General features: G+C 34.2%; 5 protein-coding genes across 8 annotated transcripts; all 5 read left to right on the top strand.

The window, feature by feature from the left end:
* The first annotated feature begins 232 nt into the window (after positions 1-232).
* On the top strand, positions 233-2,544 carry LOC145954704 (uncharacterized). The gene is made up of 3 exons (XM_083069390.1): positions 233-375; positions 1,233-2,008; positions 2,090-2,544. Exons 1-3 carry the CDS (start codon positions 233-235, stop codon positions 2,542-2,544), a joined length of 1,374 nt encoding a protein of 457 aa, XP_082925516.1.
* Positions 2,545-10,773: 8,229 nt separating this feature from the next.
* LOC109814937 (uncharacterized) lies at positions 10,774-13,774 on the top strand. The gene is made up of 4 exons (XM_083069391.1): positions 10,774-10,861; positions 10,966-12,356; positions 12,558-12,755; positions 12,845-13,774. The coding sequence occupies exons 1-4, from the start codon at positions 10,774-10,776 to the stop codon at positions 13,772-13,774; spliced, it is 2,607 nt and encodes an 868-aa protein (XP_082925517.1).
* Positions 13,775-15,801: 2,027 nt separating this feature from the next.
* On the top strand, positions 15,802-16,431 carry LOC145954705 (uncharacterized). Its single transcript, XM_083069392.1, has one exon. The coding sequence runs from the start codon at positions 15,802-15,804 to the stop codon at positions 16,429-16,431; it is 630 nt and encodes a 209-aa protein (XP_082925518.1).
* A 602-nt stretch (positions 16,432-17,033) lies between these two features.
* Positions 17,034-17,498, top strand: LOC145954706 (uncharacterized). Its single transcript, XM_083069393.1, has one exon. It carries the CDS (start codon positions 17,034-17,036, stop codon positions 17,496-17,498), a length of 465 nt encoding a protein of 154 aa, XP_082925519.1.
* A 505-nt stretch (positions 17,499-18,003) lies between these two features.
* Positions 18,004-27,459, top strand: LOC109814925 (cyclin-dependent kinase-activating kinase assembly factor-related / CDK-activating kinase assembly factor-like protein). 4 transcript variants are annotated; one of them, XM_020379459.3, is made up of 6 exons: positions 18,004-18,492; positions 24,511-24,618; positions 25,407-25,480; positions 25,581-25,684; positions 25,892-25,957; positions 27,045-27,459. In XM_020379459.3, the coding sequence occupies exons 2-6, from the start codon at positions 24,554-24,556 to the stop codon at positions 27,309-27,311; spliced, it is 576 nt and encodes a 191-aa protein (XP_020235048.1). In that variant the 5' UTR covers positions 18,004-18,492; positions 24,511-24,553; the 3' UTR covers positions 27,312-27,459. The 4 variants fall into 4 exon arrangements, with proteins under 4 accessions (XP_020235048.1, XP_029130511.1, XP_020235049.1 ...); XM_029274678.2 differs by lacking the exon at positions 18,004-18,492 and adding an exon at positions 22,237-22,276; XM_020379460.3 differs by lacking the exon at positions 18,004-18,492 and adding an exon at positions 22,325-22,379.
* Positions 27,460-27,486: the final 27 nt, after the last annotated feature.

Consider the following 27,486-nt stretch of genomic DNA (forward strand, 5'->3'; position numbering starts at 1 on the left):
TGAGTTCTGAATTGCAAAATATTAATTTAAGCACTTTTGAAGGAAACAATAGTGAAAGAAGCATTGGCAAGAGGAAAAGGGTTGGAACTTCTGAAAAAAATGAAAGTAAAAAGGTGAAAGCTCCTGCCTAAAAAAAATAGTTGAAGCAATAAGTAGAATTGCATCTGCATCTGAGTCACGTTCAAATGCCCTAAACACACTAGTAGTACTTGGCACATCAATTCCTGAAGTGATGGATGAACTTGACAAAATAATAGAAATTACAAGTGATGACGATTGGCATGCCAGATGCTCTCAACTTATGTTATCCAAGTCTGCTAGAGAAATGTTTGTAGCTTTAAAAGGACATAAACAAAGGCTGTTGGGTTGGCTAAAGTATGCAGCTTATAATGCATTACCATCCATGAAAAGTTAGTTAAATCATTGTATTAGAATGATAATATTTTGGTATATTTGAAATTTAGACTTGTGCTATTTTGGTATGACAGAAAGTAGGATCCTAATGTTATTTTGGAAGGGATCAAGATATGTTTAATATTATTTTGATGTAGTAGGAATTAGAATGTTGATGTTATTTAGATATAGCAAGAATTAGGATGATTATGTAGCATGAATTAAGAATTATTTTGAAGTGCTAATACTTTTATGATATCAATTTTTTTTTTATCTGATATTTGTATTACAATGTACATTGTCTATATTTTATATGATATTTGCACTTGCTGGTGTTATTTTTTATCTTTATATATATATATATATATATATATATATATATATACATACGTGGATGCAAACATACCGTAACACGCACCTTCCGGCATATACCTCTTGTTTAATTCTTAGCCAAATAGTTATAGTATAAGAATCAAAAAGTTGTGATCAACTTTACGTGCAGGGGACTTTTCCTTGGTGGAATAGTAATATGTTTGCAAATAATAGTATTTTATTATACAAGTTTAATGGATCCAAATAACATGTTTGCAATAATACTATTGATATATGTCATGTATGACATAATAATATGCAGAAGTTTGTTTCAAACACCACATTCAAAATGACATTGACATAAAGACCAACTAGGTAAAGGTGCGTCAGAAAAAATTTGTGTGATTTCCTGTCTTGAATAACTTCAATTTTCTGTTAAACTTAAGTTGATACCACAAGTGCATTAATTTTCATTACAAGTTAAGTCAATTTTAACTTTTCCCACTTAAACTTGCTTACACTAACAGGTTTAAAGCATCAATGGAAGATTGGAATGAAGAGTATGTGGAAGATCGAAATGAAGAATCTACCTTAATTTCTATTTTACAAGAGGATATGAATGAGGCTGAAGATGTCAGTGCATTAATTAGTGAGTATGCAATCAAATATTTATGTAAAGAGCCATGTAGAAGTAGTGATCAAACTGGTCATTCATGGGTACAAGACATTTTGCAAGGACATCCCATTCGTTGTTATGAGATGTTTCGAATGGAAAAACACGTATTTAATCAACTTTGTTTTGAATTAGTTGAATGTGGCTTAAAACCAACTAAACAAATGGGAGTTCAAGAAATGGTAGCAATATTTTTAAACATGGTTGGTCATGGAGTAGGTAATAGGATGATACAAGAAAGGTTTCAACACTCAGGAGAGACAGTAAGTAGGCATTTCCACAAGGTACTAGCTGCTTGTCTTAAACTAGCCTTTGAATACATCAAGCCACAAGATTATAGGTTACGCCATGTCCATACAAAAATTCAAAAGGATCGACGATATTGGCCATTTTTTAAAAATGCTATAGGAGCAATTGATGGTACTCATATCCCATGTGTAGTTAGTCCTAGTGAACAACCTAAATTTATTGGAAGAAAAGGATATCCAACACAAAATGTGATGGCAGTTTGTGATTGGGACATGTGCTTTATATTTGCATTACCAGGATGGGAAGGCACCGCACATGATGCGCGAGTATTTAAGAATGCCCTCACAACTCCAACCATGAATTTCCCACATCCACCTTCAGGTATATGTTTCTTGTAATTATTATTTATTTTATTTACATTAAAATTACAATTTACATGACAACAATTCTATTTTTTATTAGGTAAATATTACTTGGTGGATTCTGGTTATCCAACACCAATAGGATATGTTGGTCCATATAAATGTGAACGGTACCACCTTCCTGATTTCAGGCGCTCATTTAGATTTGAAAATTACAATGAGGTGTTCAATTATTACCATTCAAGCTTAAGATTCACAATTGAAAGAACGTTTGGGGTATGGAAAAATAGGTTTGCAATTTTACGTCGTATGCTAAAGTTCAAATTTGAAACACAAGTTCAAATAGTTAGCGCAACAATGACTATACACAACTTTATTAGGAGAAAATCTGAAACTGATTCTGAATTTAAGCGTTATGAAGATGAAAATATAGATGAGCACGAGAATGATAATCATATTAGTGAAGATCAATCCTTACCTTTAACTGTGACATCTTCAACAGAGATGGATCTTGTTCGAGATTCAATTAGAGATCAAATTATAAGTCATTTGTAACTTATATTTATTTAGACGCTTATGTTTTCCTATCTTGTATTTTATTTTGGAGTATATACAATTAGTTGTTGTATTTTTCCTTTACGTATTCTATTGTACTTAATTCAATCTTGTATTCATTTTTATTTGATTTTTTTTAATAATAAAAAATTATTAAAATAAGTTTGACTAATAATATTAATATCAAAATATAAAATAATAACAATAAATTTTTTTCGTCAATTCAAATATACTAAATTACAAAATAAACAATATTAATATCATTATAAAATATATACTCATTTTAGTAATCATACATGTGAAAGTACTTTTCATTAATATTATCCAAACAACTTTTATTTCAACAAAGTACTTCTAGAATAAAAGTACCCTAACATAAATCAAGTTATTCTAAACTTATTTTTAACTAAACTGAAGTTCACAAAATTAAGTTCAACTAAACTTAACTTTTTTAACTGAAATCCAAACACACTAAAAAGGCCTATAATCCTAGTTGGGAATGGGTCGTTCTGGTTTAAGAATGGACCGTTATAGATGCGAATTTAACACTTGATAAAAGGATCCAAAATGGATCATTCCGGATCCAAAAAGGGTCATTCTGGCCACTTTTGACATCTATAAATAGCAGACTCTGGCACTGCTCCTGTACACACTCTCTAAAGACCAAGGAGAACCAAGAGAAGGAGATCAACTAGATTTTGCTCTAGTTTCATCTTCTACTTATCCAAGTAAGGGGCGAGTGAGAAACCTCGCTCGGGGGTGTGGGAATAATTGTTGGGTAGTAGGATTGACCCCTAATCCCTTGCCTGATGCATACTTCTAGGAATAGGAAAAATATCACTGTTTTATTTTCTGATGTTCTGTTGCATTCTTTGTGTAATGTTGAGTGTAAATATGTGTTTAATTTTAAAAATAGACAAGTTTTGATATGAGTTAGAGTGTTTTATGGGTTCTTGTGGGAAATCCTATGAAGTAAAATTAGGAATATGATCTTTGGATGATTTTGAGGCATTATATGTAAAATTGATGATGGCTTCATGTTTTGGATAATTTCTTAGTATGATTTATGTACTATTTTGATGTATATGACTATGAGAAGTTCCTTGTATAAGACTATGTGAATATGACGTGAGAATGTGAAAGGTGAACATATGATCTATGATATGATATTATGAAATAATGTAAAATGAGATACGATGAGACGTGATAAGTGAAATGTTGATTCAATGAAATAGTGAATGTGTGACATTCATCATGTGCATATATGACTCCAAGTGTGCCGCTTAAGCCGCATACCAGTGATGTAACAAGCTATTCCACGTGTACCTTGGGTCACCAGTGATGAAATGATCTATTTTAGGTGTGCCGCTTAGGCCACATACCAATGATGTAACAAGCTATTCCAGGTGTACCAGGTCATCAGTGATGAAATGATCTATTCTAGGTGTGTCGCTTAGGCCTCATACTAGTGATGTATTGAGTTATTCTAGGTGTACCTTTGGTCACCAGTGATTTATTCATGAATGAACGTGCCCCTAGGTATGCTACTGTAACAGCATGCCAGTGATGAGAAATGTGAAACTTTCGTATGGCTCCACATGCATGCATTTATGAGTCGAGTCCATGACATCATAACATGATAAATGAGTGTGCATGTGATACTGATTGTGTATGTGTATTATTTCCATGTAATTTATGCTTGTGACTTATGTTTGTTGTGTGTGTTATCTAACCTTATTTCTACACCTGAACCTGAGTGAGGTGTTTCTCACTCCCTTGTTGTTCTTGTATGTGTTTAAATTGTGTTGTAGGTGATCATCAACGTGAGGATATTGGTGATGAGGCTTAGGTTTCAGTTGGGAGTGCTCTGATAGGATATGTGACATCGGGGCATAGTTAGGCTTAGTTTGGGAATTTAGTTTCTTTCTTTTGTTTTGGAAAACCTTTAACTTTATTTCTTCTGTAATTTCTGCAAGTGAATTATGATTATGTTTACGAATGTGAATTCTCTACTCTCATGTTAGTGGAACCATGGTTTTAATTCAAAAGATTTATTTACTCCATGAATATGTTTTCATAATCATTGTACATGTATGTTAGGGTAGAGGGTGTCACATACTTGGTCCCAAAGTACCATATCTCAGTTTTATAAAAGCACCAATGTATCTTGCCAATTATACACGACTTGGTATAACATTTGTTGTTAATTTGTTAACAAGATATAATTCTTCACCTACACGAAGAGATTATAATGAAGTTAAACAAATCCTTCGTTATCTTAGAGGTACAACGAATATGAGGTTATGATATTCAAATGTTCCCCAAACTAGAAGTAAACAGTTATGTCTACGTCGACATAGTTTATTTGTTAGATTCTTATAACGGGAAATCACAAACAGGATATTTGTTTACTGTAAACACCAACTTTTTATCCCACTAATTTTTCTACTAATTTATTTCCCAAAATTTTCAAATTAATGATCTAAGAACAAATAATTTACAAACTAGATTTAAACTCAAAAAATACACACAATAAGCATAAATAATAAATAAAAAAAATATAAAAAAATCAGAAAAAGACAAGAAAATAACAAAACAATCTTTTCCTCTACACCCAAGATCTCTGCCATCCTACACTTTACTGTACGGTTATTACTTCTCCAACAAGCTTTCTGAGCTCCTCTGCCCTAGCCACCAACATGTCCCCAAGAGCATGCTCTTGCCATATATGCTTCCAAAAGCAGGAGCTTGGACCAATGGCCAAAGAACAATTAAAAATAATAGTGAGTGTATATATAATAGAAGAGAACACGAACAAAGGGGGACGGAAAAATTTTGAAACAGAGAAGAATCAAGGATAACAAAAATTTCAAATAGAAACAACTCAAGTAGAAGGCAAAAGAAGAGGCCAAAGTAGTGCAGGTATCAATTACCCTCTCCGATTTTTATTTAGTATGATGTTGTTATTATATAGGATGCAAAACAATTTCTGATCAGTAAGACAATTTTATTTTTAGTGAACCTTTTACCATGAAATCGAAACCCTCATTCTCAAACCTCAATAAAGCATTTAACAAGTAAAAAAATCCAGATATAAAAATAGATGAAAATAAAATAAAAAGGGTTGATGAACAGCGCCAGAAAAAAGGTGCTTCCAGCGAACACCATTATGCACCGCTACCAGAGGCGATTTCTAGCCACCGCGAATGTCGTCGTGCACCGCCGTGCCGCCGTCGGAGGCGATTTCCGGTGGCGGCATCATTGGCCTTTAGCCTTTTCCGCGGACCTTTACTATGCCCGACCAAGACGAACCGCACACCACCGTCGGAAACGATTTCCGGTGGCGGCCATCACACTCTCCCTTTCTTCGTTTCCCTTTTAAGTTATCTCCTCCTTCCCTCTACATATCCGGCCGTCCACCTTAGCCATGATGATGCCATGGCAGCGTCCGCCGCACCGTCGACGTCCATGGAGGGAGGCTGCGCGCAAAAACCCTAGCAGAGCCTCCCCCACTCCTCTCACCCTTTTCTATTTTTAGGGTTTTCATGAAATGGCCAAATACCATCTGATCCCCTTTTTTTCCTTCCATTTTGGGCCAGCATGGGCTAAGCCCATCCAAAAAATAATTAATTAACTTTTTTTTAAAAAAAGAGAGTAATCAGATGATATTTTACTAAAATGATATATTTTATAATTGTAATTATAATAATATTATATATGTATATATAAGAAGTAAGTATACGTATAAAATATATAGATAAATTAAATCCTTACATAATGTTATATATTCAATTGTCACGTAACTTTAATAGGTTTAATAGTTATAATAATAATAATAATAATAATTAATGTGATATTCTCTTATCAATATTAGTATTAATTATATCTATAAAATAGGAGATTATTTGTATATGGTATTCCCTTAATATTAGATGAAGATATTTGTTTCTTGTTTTAACAAAATTAGTTTAATTGATTTTATTTGATTAAGTTATTTCTTTATACAAATGTGTTAGATATTTACATGATCTTTTAATCCATTTAGACAACAACAATAAAATCTTTTATGAAAATATCATAGTAACAATAATTTCGATAACAATGATTATAATTATAATTAAAATTTTATTGAATTGACTTTGGTGTATACCTTAGTCAATTTTATATTTTTAGAGTGAATGAGCTGAGACAGTTCAAGAATCCTATATTTAACTAAAATAAAATTTAATTAAAAAATATCAACATAAAAATATTTTCTACAAAGAACTATGTGACTCTGATTCTTCATTACACATGGAGATACGTAGGAACAAGAAATAAATCTTGTCGAGCCAAAAAATAAAAAAAAATATATTATCTTCCTTTTTTATATAACAATAATAATTTTAACTTTTTTTTAATGCATTAGTTAAATTAGTTAAATAAAATATATTTAATCATTTTAGTGAGATAAATATTTTATAAATTATAATTAATTTGTTTAATTAATTAAAGGTAATCATCTTAGGATGAACGTTGTGAGGTACTAATACCTTCCTCACACGTAATCGACTTCCGAACTCAAAAATCTAGTTTTCGTAGACTATTTTCTATTTTATGGTTTTTCCAATGTTTTTCCGTAAAAATAACATTGGTGGCGACTCCCTATTTTTCAATTTATTTTTTGTCGTCCCGTTGCGATCTCGGTTGCGATAGATGGCGACTCCGCTGGAGATTCTTTTTTGAGAGTCAAGCCTATGATAATTAGTTAAGCTAATTAATAATAAGTTTTATAAAATGTGTATCTCACTTTTATTTTTATCTTTTATTTTTTATTTATTTCCCTTATTTGTTGTTTGTCTTATTTGCATGAATTCTATAAATATGTGTAGTGTAATTTGAACTATAAGATAAAATAATTTTATTTTTATTTTTATTTTTTATAAAATGTTTATCTCACTTTTTATTTTTTTTTATTATTTATTATTTATTTATTTATAATTTATGTCCTTTATTTGTTGTTTGTCTTATTCTCATGAATTCTATAAATATGTGCTGTGTAATTTGAACTTTAGGATAGAAGAATTTTATTTTTTATATCATATGTGCTATGTTTTGTAGATTGGGTAGTGTAGGGTTGCTCCATTCACCCACTTCACTTGCACAATTTCACACACGTTTATGAGTCTGGCTCCTATGCCCAGACTTGAGTGCAACTTATGATAAGTAAGAGACTGAGTAGTGGTAACCTTCTTGATGCACATCTTGTTTGGTTATTGTGAAGGCCTCACCTAGAGTTTGATCCTTTCAAGGGTATTATCACCTCTAATAGTTTACCTATTATTGTGACTAATATCCTAAGAAGGGTTATTGGCTCTAGGAACCTGTTTTAGAATTATAGTCCCACCCTTTTGAGAGGAGCACATATTAGTAGTCCATAGAGTTTTCAACTTAGGAATGCCCTTGTTAAGTGCCATAGGAGCAATATTCCACCTCTATATTCGAATGACGCAAAACAAAAAAAAAGAATTTTTTTATTCCATTTCGTAACAAGTATCATGCATTTCACTTTATGAAAAAATTGAAAAATAAACTTTCACATCATATCATGCATTATAAAAAGAATCATATAAAATGAAACAGATAAATTCATCAATAGCATGTTGCATTCATCTCCAGGTTGTTGGAGAGTCATAAAGACTTAAGTCGCTACGAACACCTTTCGAGAAGTCATGGAATCAAGTTTAAGGAAGACCTTGAAGTTAAAGGTTAGACAAACGAATTTGAGTAGTTTGAAGACTCTCAGTAACATGTTAAAAGGCGGTCAGCGACGAACTTTTGTTGTTCGATATGGAAGAATCCTTAACCTATTGGAGGTAGACGTATAAGAGGGAGCTCTCACTACCCTAGCCCAATTCTATGACCCTTCTTTGAGGTCCTTTCTCTTTCAAGATTTTCAACTGGCACCATTGCTCGAGGAATTCGAACAGATATTGGGAATTTGCTTAGGAAATAAAAAGCCTTATATGTACATGGGACATTATCCTTCATTAACCAAAGTTGCCACATCCTTGGGGGTTGATGCCAGAGAACTAGCAAGCAAGAAAAAGATAAAGGGGGGGGGATTGAAGGTTTCTCGAGAATTAACCTTGAGCGGTGTGCATTGAACTTAGCAAAGAGTGAGAAATGGGACGCCTTCATGGATATGCTCGCCCTCATTATTTATGGGATTGTCTTGTTCCCAAATGTTGAAAACTTCATTGACTTTGCTGCAATCGACGTCATTTTGGCCTTCAAACATGAAAGAAAGAGTCCCGTACCAGCCATCCTTGCTGATACATATCATTCCCTTACCTTGCGCCATGAGAGAAGGGGTGGGATGATTTTGTGTTGTCTGCTTATACTATACTTGTGGTTCACATCTTACATGTTCAAGAGAGGAAGTCAAATTGAGATAAAAAATAAGAGTGAATGGGCTCACAGCATAACAAATCTTAGTGAAAAGACCATCTCATGGTACTCGCGAGAGCAAAACATTGATGAAGTGGTTTGTCAATGTGGAGATTTCCCGAACGTACCACTCATGGGTATTATGGGATGCGTAAACTACAATCCTGCTCTTGCGATAAGGCAACTCGGTTATCCGTTTAGAAGTCCACCGGTTGAGGATTCAATTACTCCTTTCATGGTTTATGATATGACTAAGGAGTTGGATATGCTTAACAAGATTAGACATTCTTGGGACAGGGTGATCAAGAAAGAGAGAGAATTGGGAAAAAGAAATTGTAATGTGGAGGGGAGTTATCAACAGTGGCTCAGCGAGAGGGTCCAACATGTCAAGTTACCATTTCGAGGTCCCATTCTAATTATTGAAGAAAAACCAATTCAAGAACCCATGAGTCTAGAGGAGATCGAAAAACTTAAAGAAGAGTTAGCCAAATCTGAGAAAGAAAGAGAAGATATGAAGAAAGAATTAATACAGGCATGCCAAAAGTATCAAGCAGCGCAAAGAGAAATTTCCTAAGCAAGACAACATGTTGAAGTAGCCAATAAGTGAGCAAGAATTGAAGAAGAAGGTAAGTTGAACACCCACAGTTGTTTAGAGGCTGCTTCCATGGAGTTAAAGATGCGGAGAGATGAACGTGACCAAGCTAGGGTTGATGGTGAGCGATGGAAAGAGGCATGGGAAACATCCAAGAAAGTTGAGAGATTGGCACAAAAATAACTTGAGGATTTGAAGCAACAACTCAAAAGGGTAGTGGCTGAGTACGAAAGCAGAGTTCAAGACGAAAAAAGACTAAATTTCAATTTGAATAAGGACTATCAAGTCACATTGGGGGAGAAAAATCACCAGGTTATGGGCCTACAGGAAGAAATAAGGCAATTGAGGGATGTCATCGGAATACATGAAGAAAATAAAAAAATTTGGGAATATAATCTTGTGAATCGAGTTCAGCAAGTTAAAAACATGCTCAATGACACCTCTCACCTGCTACAACGAGCTGAAGGAATGGCGATCCCGCATCCCACTCCCAAAGAAATTTATGACTTCCTTGAACATTGTAGAGTTATGATAGCTAAGATGAGAGAGATGGCTATTAGTGGTGAATGATTTGTACTTTTATCTTTGAGTTATCATGATGTATTACTTCAGCTAATGTATTGCACTATTATTATTAATGAAGAAATTTGCTAGTTTCTACTTTGATTTCTCTTCCTTATTCGTTATATATGTCGTAATGTTACGCTTTAAAAATGAAAGCTAAGAGAAGACGCTCATGTGAAAACTACTCATTTCATATTACGCTTAGTACTTAGAACGACGTTCTAAAGAAAAGTTTAATTGATAATGATCACAAAGATCCACTGATTCCATGACCTAGTGCCTAGAACGTGACAATCTAAGAGACAATTAAAGAAAGACGATTCCATGCGAGTCATGCGATTTATGGCTCTCCAACAATTTAGCATTTGCACATACTTGATGCATAGTTACATTTTCATATCACTGCATACTCATCAAATTTTCTTACACAGTTGTAAAATTGAAAAAGAAAACAACTATTGAGGCAAAGAAAGCATCCCTTCGACACCTTTACGGGACACGAGCAAAGACCAAAATCATGGAAGGGATGGTTGATGACTTGGAGCAACAACATGAGGAGATGAGAGAAGAGGTAAATCAGTTGAAGGAACAAATGGGAAAGATTTTGGACTTGTTGTAGTCAATGGAATCTAAAAAAGGGGCAAATGGAGATTCGTCTAAACAACCTCATGAGTCACTTGATTACCCTCCTGGATTTACTCCACGCACGTAACCCAACTCGAGTGTTCAAGGGTACACACCACCTGTCATCCTAACGACCTCAGAAAATAACCATCATGTTTCCACTTCAAACCTTCAAGGCCAAATCCCATTACCTCCATATGGCTTACCTCCAGGATACACACCACCTGTGGCTAATATTCCTGAGGGTAATCCATCTACCTCCACCTTAAACCCACCAAATCAAACACAAGCCCAAAACCTAACCCTTGAATCCAATGACCCACAAGTTCCAACCCACCCATTTGCTCATGCACCATCTACCCATATGTATGCACCACCTAATGCAATTCATGGTGATGGGCCTCCTAATCACCAGGGGATAGTTCCTGCACCAACTGTTATTGTACACCATCATCATTCGGAAGATATTCCCCATGATGATAAGCTTCAATCTTTGGAAGACAGATTAAGGGCCATAGAGGGATTTGACAATTATGGTTTCAATGTTGTGGATCTGTGTCTGGTTCCTGATGTTAAAATTCCTCCCAAGTTTAAAGTTCCAGAACTTGATAAATACAAGGGAGATACATGCCCAAGGAATCATCTCACTATGTATTATCGAAAGATGGCTTCCTGTGCTCATGATGACAAATTGTTGATTCACTTCTTCCAAGAAAGACTTATTGGGGTAGCGTTGAGTTGGTACATGAACCTAGAGCGAGGAAGAGTGCATACATGGAAAGACTTGGTAGAGGCCTTCTTGAAACAATACAAGTACAATATGGACATGGCCCCGGATCGCACTCAGCTACAAAATATGATGAAGAAAGAAAATGAGACCTTCAAAGAATATGCCCAACGATGGAGAGGGGTAGCTGCTCAGGTACAACCTCCATTATTGGAAAAAGAGATGGTCATGATGTTCATTGATACACTCCAATCACCCTTTTATGACAGGATGATTGGAAATGTATCATCAAACTTTTCAGATTTGGTCGTCATTAGAGATAGGGGTGAGATGGGAGTTAGGAGTAGGAAGATTGCCCACATGACAATAGGATCCACAACCATCAAGAAACCCTTAGAAACCACAAATAAGAGGAAAGGAGGTGAAACGAACGCAGTGATGACAGCACTAGTCAGACCCAACTACAATCCTATTTCTTTCGTACCCAATTATAGACCCCGATATATGTATAACCCACAAATTGCAGTAGTTTCTTTGCCACCATACCCACAACCTTATCCATCCAGAATGCCTTATTCACCACCTACAGTGCCACCACAATTTTTAGTACCCCAAGCAAATCAATCAGCAATTTCACCTCCCATGGTGAATAATGCTCAAAGAAGGGGTAATAATCAACCAAGGACTCTAGTTCCGATCCCTATGACCTACACTGAACTGCTACCACATCTGGTTCAAAATGCTCTAATTATGCCTTTTCCTATAAAGCTTGTCCAACCTCCATATCCAAGAGGTTATGATTCAAATGCCAAATGTGAATATCATGCTGGAGCGATAGGCCATTCAACTGAGAAATGTTGGGGTTTGAAACACAAGGTACAAGACTTGATAGATGCGGGATTATTAAGCTTTAAGGAAAGCGAGCCGAATGTAAGAAGTAATCCACTTCCAGGTCATGGGACTTCATCGGTTAATGCTATCGAAGAAGAATGTACTCCACAAGTGACATAAGTAGAGAAGATCCAAACCCCCATGAGATTCATTTTTTCAGAATTGTGCAAATTTGGGATGATTAAGGGAGAGTCTCGCGAAGCAGGAGTGTGTGATCTCCACCCTAAAGTTGCACATTCTATTGAGGAATGTGGCAAGTTCAAGCAAATATTTCAAGGCATGATTAACTCAAACTTGGTTCAGGTGAGCCAAGTGCGAACAAAAGAGGATGTATTGATGATTCAATCAGACGAGAAGTCCAATATGACTACTCCAAGACCACTGGTAATCACCTTCACCAAAAACACTTTCGCATCAACACCAAGTACCCTTAAGCCACTGTTGTGCAAATTCCAGCTCCTTTTCATTACAAGGACACTAAGGCGGTTCCATGGTTTTACGATGCGAAGGTAAAGAGTGACTATGTGAATGCCCAAAAAAAAGAAGGATTTGACACTGTAGGAACCAACGTAACAAATATCGCGGGGGTAGGTGGAATGACCTGTAGTGGTAGAGTCTATACTCTAGAAGAGTTTAGAGCAGGAGACTTGACAAAAAACCATGAGAAAAAGGAAAATACAATCGTCAACGAAGGAATTTCGAGTGTTAAGAGGAGGGACGATGAAAAAGTCATGGATGAAAAGAAAAAGGAAGTGTCGGATGAAGAAGTCTCAGAATTTCTTAAGTTTATTCGACAAAGTGAATACAAGCTCATTGATCAGTTAAATCATACTCCTGCAAGGGTATCTTTGTTATCAGTGTTGATGAATTCTGAGAGTCATAGAAATTTGTTGATGAAGATCTTAAACGAAGCTCATGTGTCCAATGACATCACACTAGACACATTTGGTGGCATCGTTGGTAACATTATAGCTAACAATCACCTTACTTTAACAGACGATGAAGTCCCAGTTGAAGGAAGGGGACATAACAAGGCTTTACATATCTCTGTGAAATGCGCAAATCACATTTTGGCTAAGGTGCTTATCAATAATGGGTCCTCATTGAATGTGATGCCCAAGTCAACATTGGATCGATTGCCTTGTGACAGGACAAATATGAAACCAAGTTCCATGATCGTGAGGGCTTTTGATGGATCTGGAAGGGAAGTTATGGGAGAGATCGAGATCCCTGTCCAGATTGGCCCATTCACTTTCAACATAACTTTCCAAGTCATGGATATTAAACCTGCATACAATTGTTTGTTGGGGTACAAACCTACTCAAGCCGATAAAAGAAGAATAGTAGAGGAGAATAAAGAGAAAAGGTTGGCTCGTCTAGAGAATCGAGAGCCTAAAGTTTAGAGAATTCCCATTTTTCACCTTTAACAAAGCTTTCGAAGTGGGGGGGTGGTGCATGCAGATCAAGTGGCTATGATTAAGGAAAATGATGATGATAATTACGCCAACTTCGTATATCCGTGTGACCCATGTGAAAAGCTCCACAACTGGAAGATCGTTGAATTTCCTGTGACTCTTAATTCAATTCCAAAGTAATTGTAACACAAACTCTATGATTATGCCCGTGATTTTAGTATGACTTTTTTGTTAACGGGCGTGCTTGTTGTCTTTTAGTATATCATATAAATGAAATGCATTTCGATATTCTATCATGTGTCATTTTTATCCTTTAATCTTTCTTTTCTTTCATTTATTGTCCAACCTTCATGTTCTTTCATCAACCCTAAATTGCGGATCCAATAATAACCATGCCAAAAATAATAACGCTAATATCCCATGTCACAATTTTGATCACCCCATTAATGAAGTTGAGGAGGATGACGATGACTTGAGCACTCCACCAGAAATGGAAAGGTTGGTGGAACAAGAGGATCGGGTAATCCAACCCCATGAAGAAGAACTTGAAGTGATTAATCTGGGAAATGAAAATGATAAAAAAAAGTAGGAGTTGCTATAAAAGGAGAAGAAAGAAATAAGTTGCTTAAGTTGTTATTTGATTATGCCGATGTCTTCACGTGGTCATACCAAGACATGCTTGGGTTGGATTCTAGCATAGTTGAGCATCACTTGCCATTGAACCTCGAATGCACACCAGTTAAGCAAAAATTGAGGCGCATGAAGCCAGAGGTCTCTTTAAAGATAAAAGAAGAGGTGAAGAAACAATTTGATGTTGGATTCCTTGCAGTGGCGAAGTACCCTCAATGGGTTGCAAATATAGTTCCTGTTCTAAAGAAGGACGGAAAAGTTCGAATGTGTGTTGACTACAGAGACCTTAACAGGGCTAGTCCCAAAGATGATTTTCCATTGCCATATATAGATGTTCTAGTGGATAACACGGCTCAACATGCTTTCTTTTCGTTCATGGATGGATTTTCAGGATATAATCAAATAAGGATGGCTTCTGAGGATATGGAAAAAACTACATTTATTACATCATGGGGAACATTTTGTTACAAAGTGATGCCCTTTGGATTGAAGAATGTTGGAGCAACCTATCAACGAGCTATGGTGACTTTGTTTCATGATATGATGCACAAAGAGATTGAAGTTTATGTCGACGATATGATTGCCAAGTCAAGAACAAAGGTAGAGCATATCACGAATCTACAAAAGCTATTTGTGCGGCTAAGGAAGTATAAGCTCCGACTTAATCCTGCCAAATGTACTTTTGGTGTGAAGTCAGGCAAGTTGTTGGGATTTGTAGTTAATGAAAAGGGTATAGAGGTGGCCCTAACAAAGTGCGAGCAATTTTAGAAATGCCAGCTCCTAGTACAGAAAAAGAAGTTTGTGGTTTCTTAGGTAGGTTGAACTACATTGCCAGGTTCATATCTAAATTAACTACCACCTGCAATCCGATTTTCAAGTTACTACGCAAGAGTCAACCAGTGGTATGGAATGAAGATTATCATAAAGCTTTTGAGAAGATCAACCAGTATTTACAAGACCCTCCAGTTTTGGTACCTCCCATTTCAGGGAGACCTCTCATTCTGTATATCTCGGTACTTGATGAATCTATGGGTTGTGCACTGGGGCAACATGATGAATCTGGAAGAAAAGAACAAGCAATTTATTACTTGAGCAAAAAGTTTACTGATTGTGAAAGAAGGTACTCTTTGCTAGAGCGCACCTATTGTGCTTTGGCTTGGGCTACTCGGCGTTTGAGACAATACATGTTAAGTCAGACTACTTGGTTAGTTTCCAAGATGGATCCGATCAAGTATATATTTGAAAAGCCTGCCTTGACTGGTCAAATTTCTCACTGGCAAATGTTGTTGTCAAAGTATGATATTGTGTATGTAACCCAAAAGGCTGTTAAAGGCAGTACATTGGCTGAGTATTTGGCTCATCAACCCATCGAGGATTATTAATCAATGCAATATGATTTTCTAGATGAAGATATCATGGCTTTATTTGAGGAGGGAGAGTCCATAAATGGAAAGAAGTGGACGTTGTTATTTGATGGAGCTTCTAATGCACTAGGGTATGGAATTGGGGTAGTGTTGATTACTCCAGAGAACCGATTAATCCCTTTCACCACAAGGTTGGGTTTTGATTGCACTAACAATGTGGCAGAGTATGAAGCATGTGCAATGGGGGTTATAGCAGCTTTGGAGTTTAAGGCTAGAGTGTTAGAGGTTTATGGAGACTCAGCATTGGTTGTTCATCAACTTAGAGATGAATGGGAAACTCGGGATTCTAAATTAATTCCATACCACTCATACATCAAAAATTTGATGGAACAGTTTGGGGAAATAAATTTCCATCACATCCCTCGTGAGGAAAATCAATTGGTTGATGCCCTGGCTACATTGTCGTCGATGTTCAAGATTAGTCAAGGAAAAGAGGTTCCATTAATAAGAATACAGAATCGAGGTCAACCAGCATATTGTCAAGCAATAGAGAAAGAACCAAACGGCAAACCATGGTTTTATGACATCAAGCGCTATCTAAAAGATAGAGAGTACCCCCCGGAGCTTCAGAAAATGACAAGAAAACTTTAAGGAGATTGGCAATGAGTTTCTTCTTAAGTGGAGAAGTAATTTATAAAAGAAATCATGATATGGTATTGCTTAGATGTGTTGATGCTAAAGAAGCTATGGAAATCATGGAAGAGATCCATGAAGGTTCATTCGGAACACATGCGAGTGGACATGTAATGGCAAGAAAGATCCTAAGATCTGGCTATTATTGGTTGACCATGGAGGCTGATTGCTGTAGTCATGTGAGGAAGTGTCACAAGTGCCAAATTTATGCAGATAATATTCATGTTCCCCCAACATCTTTGAATGTATTGGCTGCTCCATGGCCCTTTTCAATGTGGGGAATAGACGTGATCGGTCCAATAGAACCAAAAGCATCCAATGGGCATCGATTCATTCTTGTTGCTATCGACTATTTCACTAAATGGGTTGAAGCAACTTCTTATGCCAGTGTGACTAGAAATGTGGTGGTCAAATTCATTAAAAGAGATTTAATTTGTAGATAGGGGTTGCCAAGTCGTATCATTACTGACAATGGGACCAATCTAAACAACAAGATGATGAAATAGTTGTGTGAAGGTTTCAAGATTCAACATCATAACTCTTCACCATATAGCCCTAAGATGAATGGGGAAGTGAAAGCAGCAAACAAGAATATTAAAAAGATTATTCAAAAGATGGTGGTCACCTATAGGGATTGGCACAAAATGCTTTTTTTTGCCCTACATAGATATCGCACTTTTGTTCGCACCTCTACTAGGGCAACTCCATATTCTCTGGTTTATGGTATGGAAGCAGTGCTTCCCATTGAGGTTGAGATACCCTCTCTAAGAGTATTGGTTGAAACCAAACTTGAGGAAGCGGAATGGGTTCAAGCTCGCTATGATCAATTGAACCTCATTGAAGAGAAAAGATTGAATGCCTTATGTCATGGTCAATTATATCAAAAAAGGATCAAGAGGGCTTTTGAAAAAAAGGTTCATCCGCGAGAGTTTCAAGAAGGAGATTTAGCATTAAAAAAGATATTGCCACCTCAAAGAGATCATAGAGGGAAATGGACCCCGAATTATGAAGGCCCTATGTGGTAAAAAAGGTTTTTTCAGGAGGGGCTTTGATTCTCACAAATATGGATGGGGAAGATCTGTTGAACCCAATAAACTCTGATGCAGTCAAGAAATACTATGCATAAAGGAGAACACAAAATAATAACAAAAAAGCTCGCTAGGTTGAAAACCTAAAAAAGCAGCTTAGGCAAAATATAGAGCGACTTGGATCTTTGAGTTCACTATTTTTAATATTTTGAGTTCCCATGCTCTTAGCTTTCAATATTTTATATCCCAAAGTCCACTATTCTTTTGATATTTTATGATCCCTATGGTTATTACTTTAAGATTCTTATACTCTCCAATGTATGCTAAATCCTCATGACTATCTTTCCTTTAAGTGGCGAATACGCGTAACTTTTTTCGCTAGACAAAATTGGAGTTTAAGTCTTTACTTATCTTTTACTACAATTATATGAAAACTACTATTCATATTCTTTAGTAAAATTTAAGTAAAGAGGGGCAACTGTAAACACCAATTTTTTATCCCACTAATTTTTCTACTAATTTATTTCCCAAAATTTTCAAATTAATAATCCAAGAACAAATAATTTACAAACTAGATTTAAACTCAAAAAATACACACAATAAGCATAAATAATAAATAAAAAAAATATAAAAGAAAATCAGAAAAAGACAAGAAAATAACAAAACAATCTTTTCCTCTGCACCCAAGATCTCTGCCATCCTACACTTTACTGTAGGATTATTTCTCCTCCAACAAGCTTGTTGAGCTCCTCTGCCCTAGCCACCAACATGTCCCCAAGAGCATTCTCCTGCCATATATGCTTCCAAAAGCATTAGCTTGGACCAACAGCCAAAGAACAATTAAAAACAATAGTGAGTCTATATATAATAGAAGAGAACACGAACAAAGGGGGACGGAAAAATTTTGAAACGGAGAAGAATCGAGGATAACAAAAATTTCAAACAGAAACAACTCAAGCAGAAGGCAAAAGAAGAGGCCAAAGTAGTGCAGGTATCAATTACCCTCTTCGATTTTTATTTAGTATGATGTTGTTATTATATAGAATGCAAAACAATTTCTGATCAGTAAGACAATTTTATTTTTAGTGAACCTTTTACCATGAAATCGAAACCTTCATTCTCAAACCTCAGTAAAGCATTTAACAAGTAAAAAAATCCAGATAGAAAAATAGATGAAAATAAAATAAAAAGGGTTGATGAACAGTACCAGAAAATGGTGCTTCCCGTGAACACCATTATGCACCGCTGCCAGAGGCGATTTCCGGCCACCGCGAATGTCACCGTGTACCGCCGCGCGCCGCTGTTGGAGGCGATTTCTGGTGGCGGCATCGTCGGCCTTTAGCCTTTTTCATGGACCTTTACTATGCCCGACCGAGACGAACCGCACGCCACCACCCTCTCCCTTTCTTCGTTTCCCTGTTTAGCTATCTCCTCCTTCCCTCTGCATATCTGGCCGTCCACCTTAGCCATGACGATGCCATGGCAGCGTTCGCCGCGCCGTCGACGTTCGTGGAGGGAGGCTGTGTGCAAAAACCCTAGGCAGAGCGTCCCCCACTCCTCTCACCCTTTTCTATTTTTAGGGTTTCAATGAAATGGCCAAATGCCATCTGATCCCCTTTTTTTCCTTCTATTTTGGGCCAGCATATGGGCTTAGCCCCATCCAAAAAATAATTAATTAACTTTTTTTATAAAAAAAAAGAGTAATCAGATGATATTTTACTAAAATGATATATTTTATAATTGTAATTATAATAATATTATATATGTATATATAAGAAGTAAGTATACGTATAAAATATATATATATATATATATATATATATATAAATTAAATCCTTACGTAACGTTATATATTCAATTGTCACGTAACTTTAATAGGTTTAATAGTTATAATAATAATAATAATTATAATAATAATAATAATAATAATAATAATAATAATAATAATAATTACTGTGATATTCTCTTATCAATAATCAATATTAGTATTAATTATATCTATAAAATAGGAGATTATTTGTATATGGTATTCCCTTAATATTAGATGAAGATATTTGTTTCTTGTTTTAACAAAATTAGTTTAATTGATTTTATTTGATTAAGTTATTTCTTTATACAAATGTGTTAGATATTTACATGATCTTTTAATCCATTTAGACAACAACAATAATAATAATAATTACCATCATATTCTCTTATCAATATTAGTATTAATTGTATCTATCAAAAAGGAGATTATTTGAATGTGACATTCTTTTAATCCTAAAACTTAAGGATATAAGTTGTGACAACTTATTATTTTAAATTTTTTTATTCAAAAATGCATAATTAAACATCAAAATATTACCACAATATTCAACATAAATATTTGAAATTATTATATAAAAGAATTTATTTGAGGAATGGTTAATTAGATGTGACATCTTTTTAACCTTTAAATTTAAGATACAAGTTGTGACAACTTGATATCTTTAAATTTTATTTCCCAAAAATAAAAATATCCAACAAGAAAATCTTTTATGAAAATATCATAGTAACAATAATTTCGATAACAATGATTATAATTATAATTAAAATTTTATTGAATTGACTTTGGTGTACACCTTAGTCAATTTTATATTTTTAGGGTGAATGAGCTTAGATAGTTCAAGAATCCTATATTTAACTAAAATAAAATTTAATTAAAAAATATCAACACACAAATATTTTCTACAAAGAACTACGTGACTCTAATTCTTCATTACACATGGAGATACGTAGGAGCAAGAAATAAATCTTGTCGAGCAAAAAAAAAATATTATCTTCCTTTTTTATATAACAATAATAATTTTAACTTTTTTTAATGCATTAGTTAAATTAGTTAAATAAAATATATTTAATCATTTTAGTGAGATAAATATTTTATAAATTATAATTAATTTATTTAATTAATTAAAGGTAATCGTTGTGAGGTGCTAATACCTTCCTCACATGTAATCGACTTCCGAACTCAAAAATCTGGTTTTCATAGACTATTTTCTATTTTATGATTTTCCAATGTTTTTTCGTAAAAATAACATTGGTGGCGACTCCCTATTTTTCAATTTATTTTTCGTTGTCCCGTCGCGATCTGGGTTGCGACATTTACAAAGTGGTGGTATAACCTTTTCATGGCGGTCTATAAAATAAATCATATCAACCACTTCATCTAATCATGCAGAAATTTTAGCATTGCATGAGGCAAGTCGTGAATGTGTCTAGCTAAGATCTATGATTCAACATGTACGGGAAACTTGTGGTTTATCTTATAGAAAATGTCATCAGCAGTTATATATGAAGATTGTGTTGCATGTATTGCATAGTTGAAAGATTGATATATAAAGCGAGATAAAATAAAGCATATTTTACCAAAATTTTTCTTTACTCATGATCTTCAAAGGAATGATTATATAAATGTTCAACAAGTTCACTTAAGTGACAACTTAGCAGATTTCTTTACAAAGTTACTTTCAAGAAATTTTTTTAAGTAGTTGATACACAACATTGGACTTTATCGTCTTAAAGATTGTATGTATTTATGAATGTTGTACTTTTTTTTCCTTCACTAGGTTTCTATCTCATAGGATTTTCTCTAGTAAGGTTTTAACAAGGCATATTCTAAATATTATACATCCAAGAGGAGTATTATGAATAATAATTAATTGCTTAATTAATGGATATCAATATTCACTATCAATTATTACTATTTATATTTCTGTTATGTATTATTTTATTTTTGTGTAATTGTTCAATTATTATATGTACTTATAAATAGTACTCCCCCAAAGGCAATACACTAATCAAATTCTTTTCTTTCTTTCATATTGTCTTCTTTGATCAATTTGTTATTATCTTTCTTTTCATAACATAAAGACTTTTTAAAGATTATTTTTGATAGAAAATATTTATATTTATTCATTATTTTTTATTAGTTTCCTTTACATTAACGAGAAATATCATGGTAGTGTATAAATTTTCACATTAATTAAAATTAAAATAATTTAGTATTATAAGTTGAGCATGTATTATGTGATCGGCAGATAATACAATTTTGTATTATAAGCATTTTAAAAAATATATTAATGATAATTTTTAATAGTGGATGTGTATATCTATTAAATTCTTATAAATTTTAAAATAAATATTATAAAAATTAATAATCTTGTTATCAGTTATTTTATTTATTTAAAATATAATTTTTTTTATTGATAAGGAATTATAATTCTTTCCTACATCAATTCTTATAAAATCCCGATTATATTATATTTAAAATAGGAGATAATTTCATTTATTTTAAATTTTTTTATAAATTTATTTTATTTAATAATTCATATTTTATATCAAATTTATTTTAACAATCTAATTATTAAATATAAAATTCTTAATAAATTAAATATATAATTTTTTAGAAAATAAAAATTATATAATATTTCATTATAAAATTTTATATTAATTTATATTTTATTATATAAATTCAAATTAATTTTAAAACAAAAGATCAAATTTTTATAGAAAGATATAATTTTTTTTTTGCCTAAATGGAACTCTATTTTTAAGAAATACAAGTAATGAATCATTTGACCTAATCACTTTTTTTAAAGATCAATATGTAAAAATAAAAATTAGAAAAATGAAGCAAAGGTATAAATTAGTTTTTATTTTATTTTTTATATTTATTAATTTAGGTTTTTATTCATCTTACCTCTGGCTGCTGTTTCCTTGGGACTCTGCAACGTCTTCCTCCGAGGCTTGTTAAGGTAAGCCCTTTTCCCTCTCTCGCTCTTCAAATTTTCTCTCACCTTTTCTGTCAACAACACTCTTCAAGAAGGAATGAATGAAGTTCACTATTATTATTACCACGTATTTTCAATTTCTCATCTTTTCCTTCTTCGGGTTCTCTCTGTTTCCTCCTTGGTGTAGCTGTCAGAGGGTTTATGGTTTTTTTTTTACCCTTCTTTCTAATTTGCGTTTATGCATTAATTATTTTTACAAGGTTATGATTTGCACACCAACTGTTTGATTAAATTAATAAATTACCTGCGTGTCTCGGAAGCCTATTTTCTGTTTGTGGGGTTATTACTTATTAGGTTGAATGTCTGAAATTCTAGCTCCTGCTTGTCTCGAACTTCGTTCAAGTGTTGATATTTTTGACGACTTATGAGCATTAGCGGTTGAGTGAATGTGTTGTGAGAGGGTTAGGTTTCAGGGTATGTTAGAGAAAAGAATTGAGTGAGGTGTGTGTGTGTGTGTATTTGTTTTTCTAGAAGTTGTGGAAAAATTCTGTTATGGTTGAACTGGGAATGTCGGATCCTCAAGATTTGAGGGGTTGAGCTCCAAAGGGTTGAGGGGCTTCGGGGGTGATTGTGGGGTTTCTAGTGAGGGCCTGGGGACGCCTGCAAGTGATTTGATGTTCAAATTAGTAATGGTTTTAGTAGAGTTTTGGTGCTTGGGTGGAGAACAAATACCCGACGGAGGTGCTTGCATTGTGTATTTATTGGAAGGGTGGTGGGATGTCTCCCATGCCCATCAGCAGCGTCCATGATGTCTTCTGGATGCAGTGGGTTTGTCCATGCTGTTTCCCAAAGTGGTTGTAGGAAATACGGTGAGAATTCCATTCCCAAGAGAGGATATGTCAGTCACTCGTCATGTAGGTTGGTTTGCAGACTTCTGCTTTGCAAGGTGGATCTTGGTTATCCACGATGAAAGATGGGGTGGTGTACTGAGGTGTATGTTTGGTGGATTGGTATAGATTCATGCTGGATCTTTGTTCCCAAAATGGGTCCGAAACAAATTGTTTTTTTTTGTCTTTCATGCTTTGGGTATTGGATGGAATAATTATCTATACATCTGATGTTTATTGTCATGTCAACTCTTTGATTGAATATGACAGTGTCTACACTTCTGTATGTTCAGGACCTTGCTCAAAATTTTGTTGTGTAGTTTGGAAATGAAGGAATGGGAATCAGACTTGTTAAATTAGCGCATAGAATACTCATAAAAGTCTTTGTTCTGTTCTCGGTTTTAACAAATTCATGACTAGTTCCTTAGACCTTTTTGGTTGTCCTGTATGTGAACCAAAGTATGACAATAGAGGATTTTTTTAAAAAACTGTGTTGGAAAGAGTTGGACCTGAAATTCAAAATGTTTCGACCCAAGTGTGTTTTTGTTTTATAGTGGAACCTTAATATGAAAATACTACTTCATTCTATAGATCCTCACATAGTTGTTTGTCATGGTTTTCTACTTGTCTAATTTAATTCAAATGCTCATACCAAATAGTTTTAAATGCTTAAACTTGAGTCAGATTTCTTATCATAGGTTGTTGCTTGTGCTCCATCATTTTAATATACATAGATCTGACTACTCTCTTAAAAATTTAAATTGCTTTTCTCAAAACTTATGGAAATCTTGGTATCAGAAAAGGATATTAATTGAGCAAGGAATCAGATTAGCCACCTTCAACTCCATCCCAAACCCTCCCTTAGGCCATAGCATTATAGCAACTCCAAGTGACTTCACTTTATGTGTAGATCTGATTCTTAGAGGTTTTAATAAGAAACTTAGGAGAATCATACTACAAAAACTGGCTGTCATAGTTGGAGAGACCAAGCCTTTTAAACCCCACACTAGATTCCCATACTTCGAATGTGGGACACAAGTCCCAGACCTTGCAATGGGATCCTAACAGGTTATGATAAGTGGAGAGGAGGATGAATGTTGGAGTGTTGAGTGCTTGTGACTGTTTAGTTTAGTTTTGGTTTGTCTTAAAACTTTGTGCCAAATGAACAAAAATCTAAATTTTAATTGTTACAATGAGAATACGGTATATCTTTTTTTATCATTATTTTTCCGTTGGTTGCCGCCCCACTGCGATTCCAGTGATGATATTGTTGCATATTAATATTCACAAAACTTATTGATTTCATAAACAGAAAAAATATTTCTTATTTGAGTTATTTCTCATGTAACTTTTCTAATACTTAATATTCAGGTGAGAAAAATAAAAGAGGGAACAAGAAGTTGACAATAGCGGAATGGTGGTCTCCAGTACAAGTTCCCACAACAAGGAGATAGCCATCAGGAGGAGGATTGCTAGCATGTAATTTTTCCCCCTTTTTCCTATCAGATTGTATCTTTCTTGCTTCGTAATAGGTGAATAGGAAATAATAGTTGCATCATATGTGTATTTGTTTTACAGCTTGTAATAAAAAAATAATTCAAATGCATTTAATTTACACTAAAATAATCCTGCAGAAATTTGCAGGATAAATTATCTGTTAATTTATATAGTGGAAGAAACATTGTTGAAGTTGCAATAGTTGGCAAAATTATATAAGAGACATTAGTATAGTGTCATTTTCGGTGGGTAGTATTGCATTAGTTATTGCTTTTGTTTCTTATTTCTGTGTTTAGTATGGTCAATGTTGCTTATCATGTGTCTACACTACTTCACCAATTTTCACTCAAATCAATTCAAATAGATAAATCAATTATAATAGAAAAAGCCGTACAAGTTTACAGAATACAAGTTGACTCATTGCTGAAGGGTCGAATTGTGCAATGTATAGGACCATATGCTTAGTTATTATGGTTAGTTGTGTGGCTGGGAAAGAGGACTGGAGGAGCAGGGAAATTGGCATGAAATGTAGAATCTTTTTATTTCTTTCACAAGCTAAGCCACCTAATTTTATTGTCAATCATAATTAGAATTCTTAATTGAATAACTATACTAAAAATATGGGTTTTGTCACTACTTTGAAAGTCCTTATTTTATTACAGACATTTTGTAGAATAGAAACAAGTACCATGGTCATGACACTATATTCAGCATTTCATGTTAAATTAAATTCATTTAATTATCTAATTCTGCTAATTGTAAATTCATAGATTTAATAAACGTGAAGATGATTTCCCATCCTTGAGAGAATACAATGATTACTTGGAGGAAGTAGAGGACATGAGTAAGCTTCTAGTCTTCTACTAACTTGTTAACAGCTGTTTCACTTGATTAATTTTGCTTTCTTTTGATGATCCCCCTCCCGCCTTGTTTGCCCATTGCAGCATTTAATTTGGTTGAAGGAATAGATGTTTCTGCTATTGAAGAAAGAATTGCTAAATACCAGGAAGAAAATTCAGAACAAATAACGATTAATCGAGCTCGAAAGGTATTTCCGATAACGGCCTTTTCATTGATGGTCTCCTTCATACATACATGCCCTTTATACATCAGTAATTTGTAGAATCATTTGAATCTTTTTCAGGATATCTCTCCTTTATAACAAAGTGAAATTTAAGTTTGTTATGCAAGAGTGAATTTCCTGCCATATTTTTCAATGTGTTGTTGATTTGTTTTGCTTGTATTAATTAAACAGGCTGAAGAATTAGCTGCTGCTCTGGCAGCAAGTAAGGGACAACCTGCACAAACTGATAATGATGCGGTGAGCTTCTGATTCCTGTTTTCATAAATTGATTACTTTACTATTACTTTTTGGCAGTATTCAAACTTATTGAGCTTGACTCTTATTTGAGAATGATTGAGTTTATTTAGTTTTGTCGTGTTACTTCCTCTATTAAAATATAGTTTACCTGCACAATCCGATTATTGATATGTGAAAACCTTTGCTTTTTCTTAAATCAGCATTTGTTGGCCTTTTGATCTAATACATTTTACCGGAAAGAAATATAAATCCTCCAAATTCCATATAAATTAATAAATTCATATCTGATTCATTTAAAAATAAAAACAAAAACTAATGGTCGTTAAGAATGACAGGAAATGAGCCAATATTATCATTACATAACAAGACATTAAATGGTTGATGGAGGGTTTTGCAGCAGCAGATGCGATGCCTGAAAATAATTGATCAATTTGATCTTACTAAAGTTGTCTTGTGTCTGCAACAACTGTGAAAATTTAGATTCATTGTATTTGAAATTACAGTTTCACTGATTGGGTTTGTAAAAGGTCCTGCTTTGAATTGCTCTTTTTTTATTTTTATTTTTTTTTATTTCTCATTATTAAAATGAAGCTTGAATCAGACTACGGGAATCATAAAGTAATTGTGTGAGTGTGTTTGTATTCTTGTAAGTTGTGTATAATTATGATTTATGTGATTTTCTTGTAAGCTGTGTATAATTAATGCGAGACTTTTGTGGCTAGTTTGGTTAAAATTTTGATTGCTGAAGCCTTTAATACTAATAAAACTTTTGCTTGCAGCCTTGTTCGATATGATGCAATTATGTTATCACTTTATATTCATATGGTTCGATTTTTTCAAATAACCAAGCTGAACCAATATGAACTGCTTTATAAAAGTAGTTCGGTATGGTTTTTTTTTTTCCTCAAAACAATTCGTTTTATGTCATTTTGGTTTTGGATGGGTTCAGTTTTTTTCATACTCCCATCTGCAGGTTAAAGGGTTTTCTGTGATTTTTTCAGATATCTAGTTTGTGCTACATAGTTATGGAGCAGACATGCAAAATATAATATATGCAAGATTAATTTTCTCTTTTTTGTTGAGGCAGGCAGCAAGCCTGAACTCTCAAGCAGGATTTGGTGCTGTTCCTCAGGGACAATATGCCCCTACATTTGGAGGACAGCCAAGGCCCACTGGCATGATGGGCCCACAGCCTTTACCACTTGGAGGGGGCGACATGCTGGGCTTTGCAGGTGAAGATGAGGAAACAAAGAGGATACGAGCTGAGAGAGGAGCAAGGGCTGGAGGATGGAGTCCGGAAATAAGTAGGAAACGGGCACTTGAAGAAGCCTTTGGAAGCGTCTGGGTTTTTTGAAGACAATATTCATGCAATTGTAATTAGTCTTTAGCTGATTTCTTAAGTCCAGTGTCACAAGCTTTTTTTGGATGTTCCGATGTAAATGGTTTAGAATACATTTTTGGTTGAATTATTATTGCAAGAGTCTTTGGCTTATCTTTTTAAATTATTTCTCTCGCTCTTTTTTCCTTGA

The sequence above is a fragment of the Cajanus cajan genome, chromosome 2, assembly GCF_000230855.2.
Source record: "Cajanus cajan strain Asha chromosome 2, NIPB_CcT2T_4, whole genome shotgun sequence".
NCBI classification, from domain to species: Eukaryota; Viridiplantae; Streptophyta; class Magnoliopsida; order Fabales; family Fabaceae; genus Cajanus; species Cajanus cajan.

Coding starts and splice junctions, on each gene's coding strand:
- LOC109814937 (XM_083069391.1), top strand. CDS start 10,774: ATGGAGATTCGTCTAAACAACCTCATGAGTCACTTGATTACCCTCCTG. Junction 10,862..10,965: donor CCCAACTCGAGTGTTCAAGG/GTACACACCACC, acceptor GCTTACCTCCAG/GATACACACCACCTGTGGCT. Junction 12,756..12,844: donor TGACTACTCCAAGACCACTG/GTAATCACCTTC, acceptor TTTCATTACAAG/GACACTAAGGCGGTTCCATG.
- LOC145954706 (XM_083069393.1), top strand. CDS start 17,034: ATGAATGGGGAAGTGAAAGCAGCAAACAAGAATATTAAAAAGATTATT.
- LOC109814925 (XM_020379459.3), top strand. CDS start 24,554: ATGGTGGTCTCCAGTACAAGTTCCCACAACAAGGAGATAGCCATCAGG. Junction 25,481..25,580: donor GGAGGAAGTAGAGGACATGA/GTAAGCTTCTAG, acceptor TGCCCATTGCAG/CATTTAATTTGGTTGAAGGA. Junction 25,958..27,044: donor CACAAACTGATAATGATGCG/GTGAGCTTCTGA, acceptor TTGTTGAGGCAG/GCAGCAAGCCTGAACTCTCA.
- LOC145954704 (XM_083069390.1), top strand. CDS start 233: ATGGATGAACTTGACAAAATAATAGAAATTACAAGTGATGACGATTGG. Junction 376..1,232: donor AGGCTGTTGGGTTGGCTAAA/GTATGCAGCTTA, acceptor TTACACTAACAG/GTTTAAAGCATCAATGGAAG. Junction 2,009..2,089: donor TTTCCCACATCCACCTTCAG/GTATATGTTTCT, acceptor ATTTTTTATTAG/GTAAATATTACTTGGTGGAT.
- LOC145954705 (XM_083069392.1), top strand. CDS start 15,802: ATGCAATATGATTTTCTAGATGAAGATATCATGGCTTTATTTGAGGAG.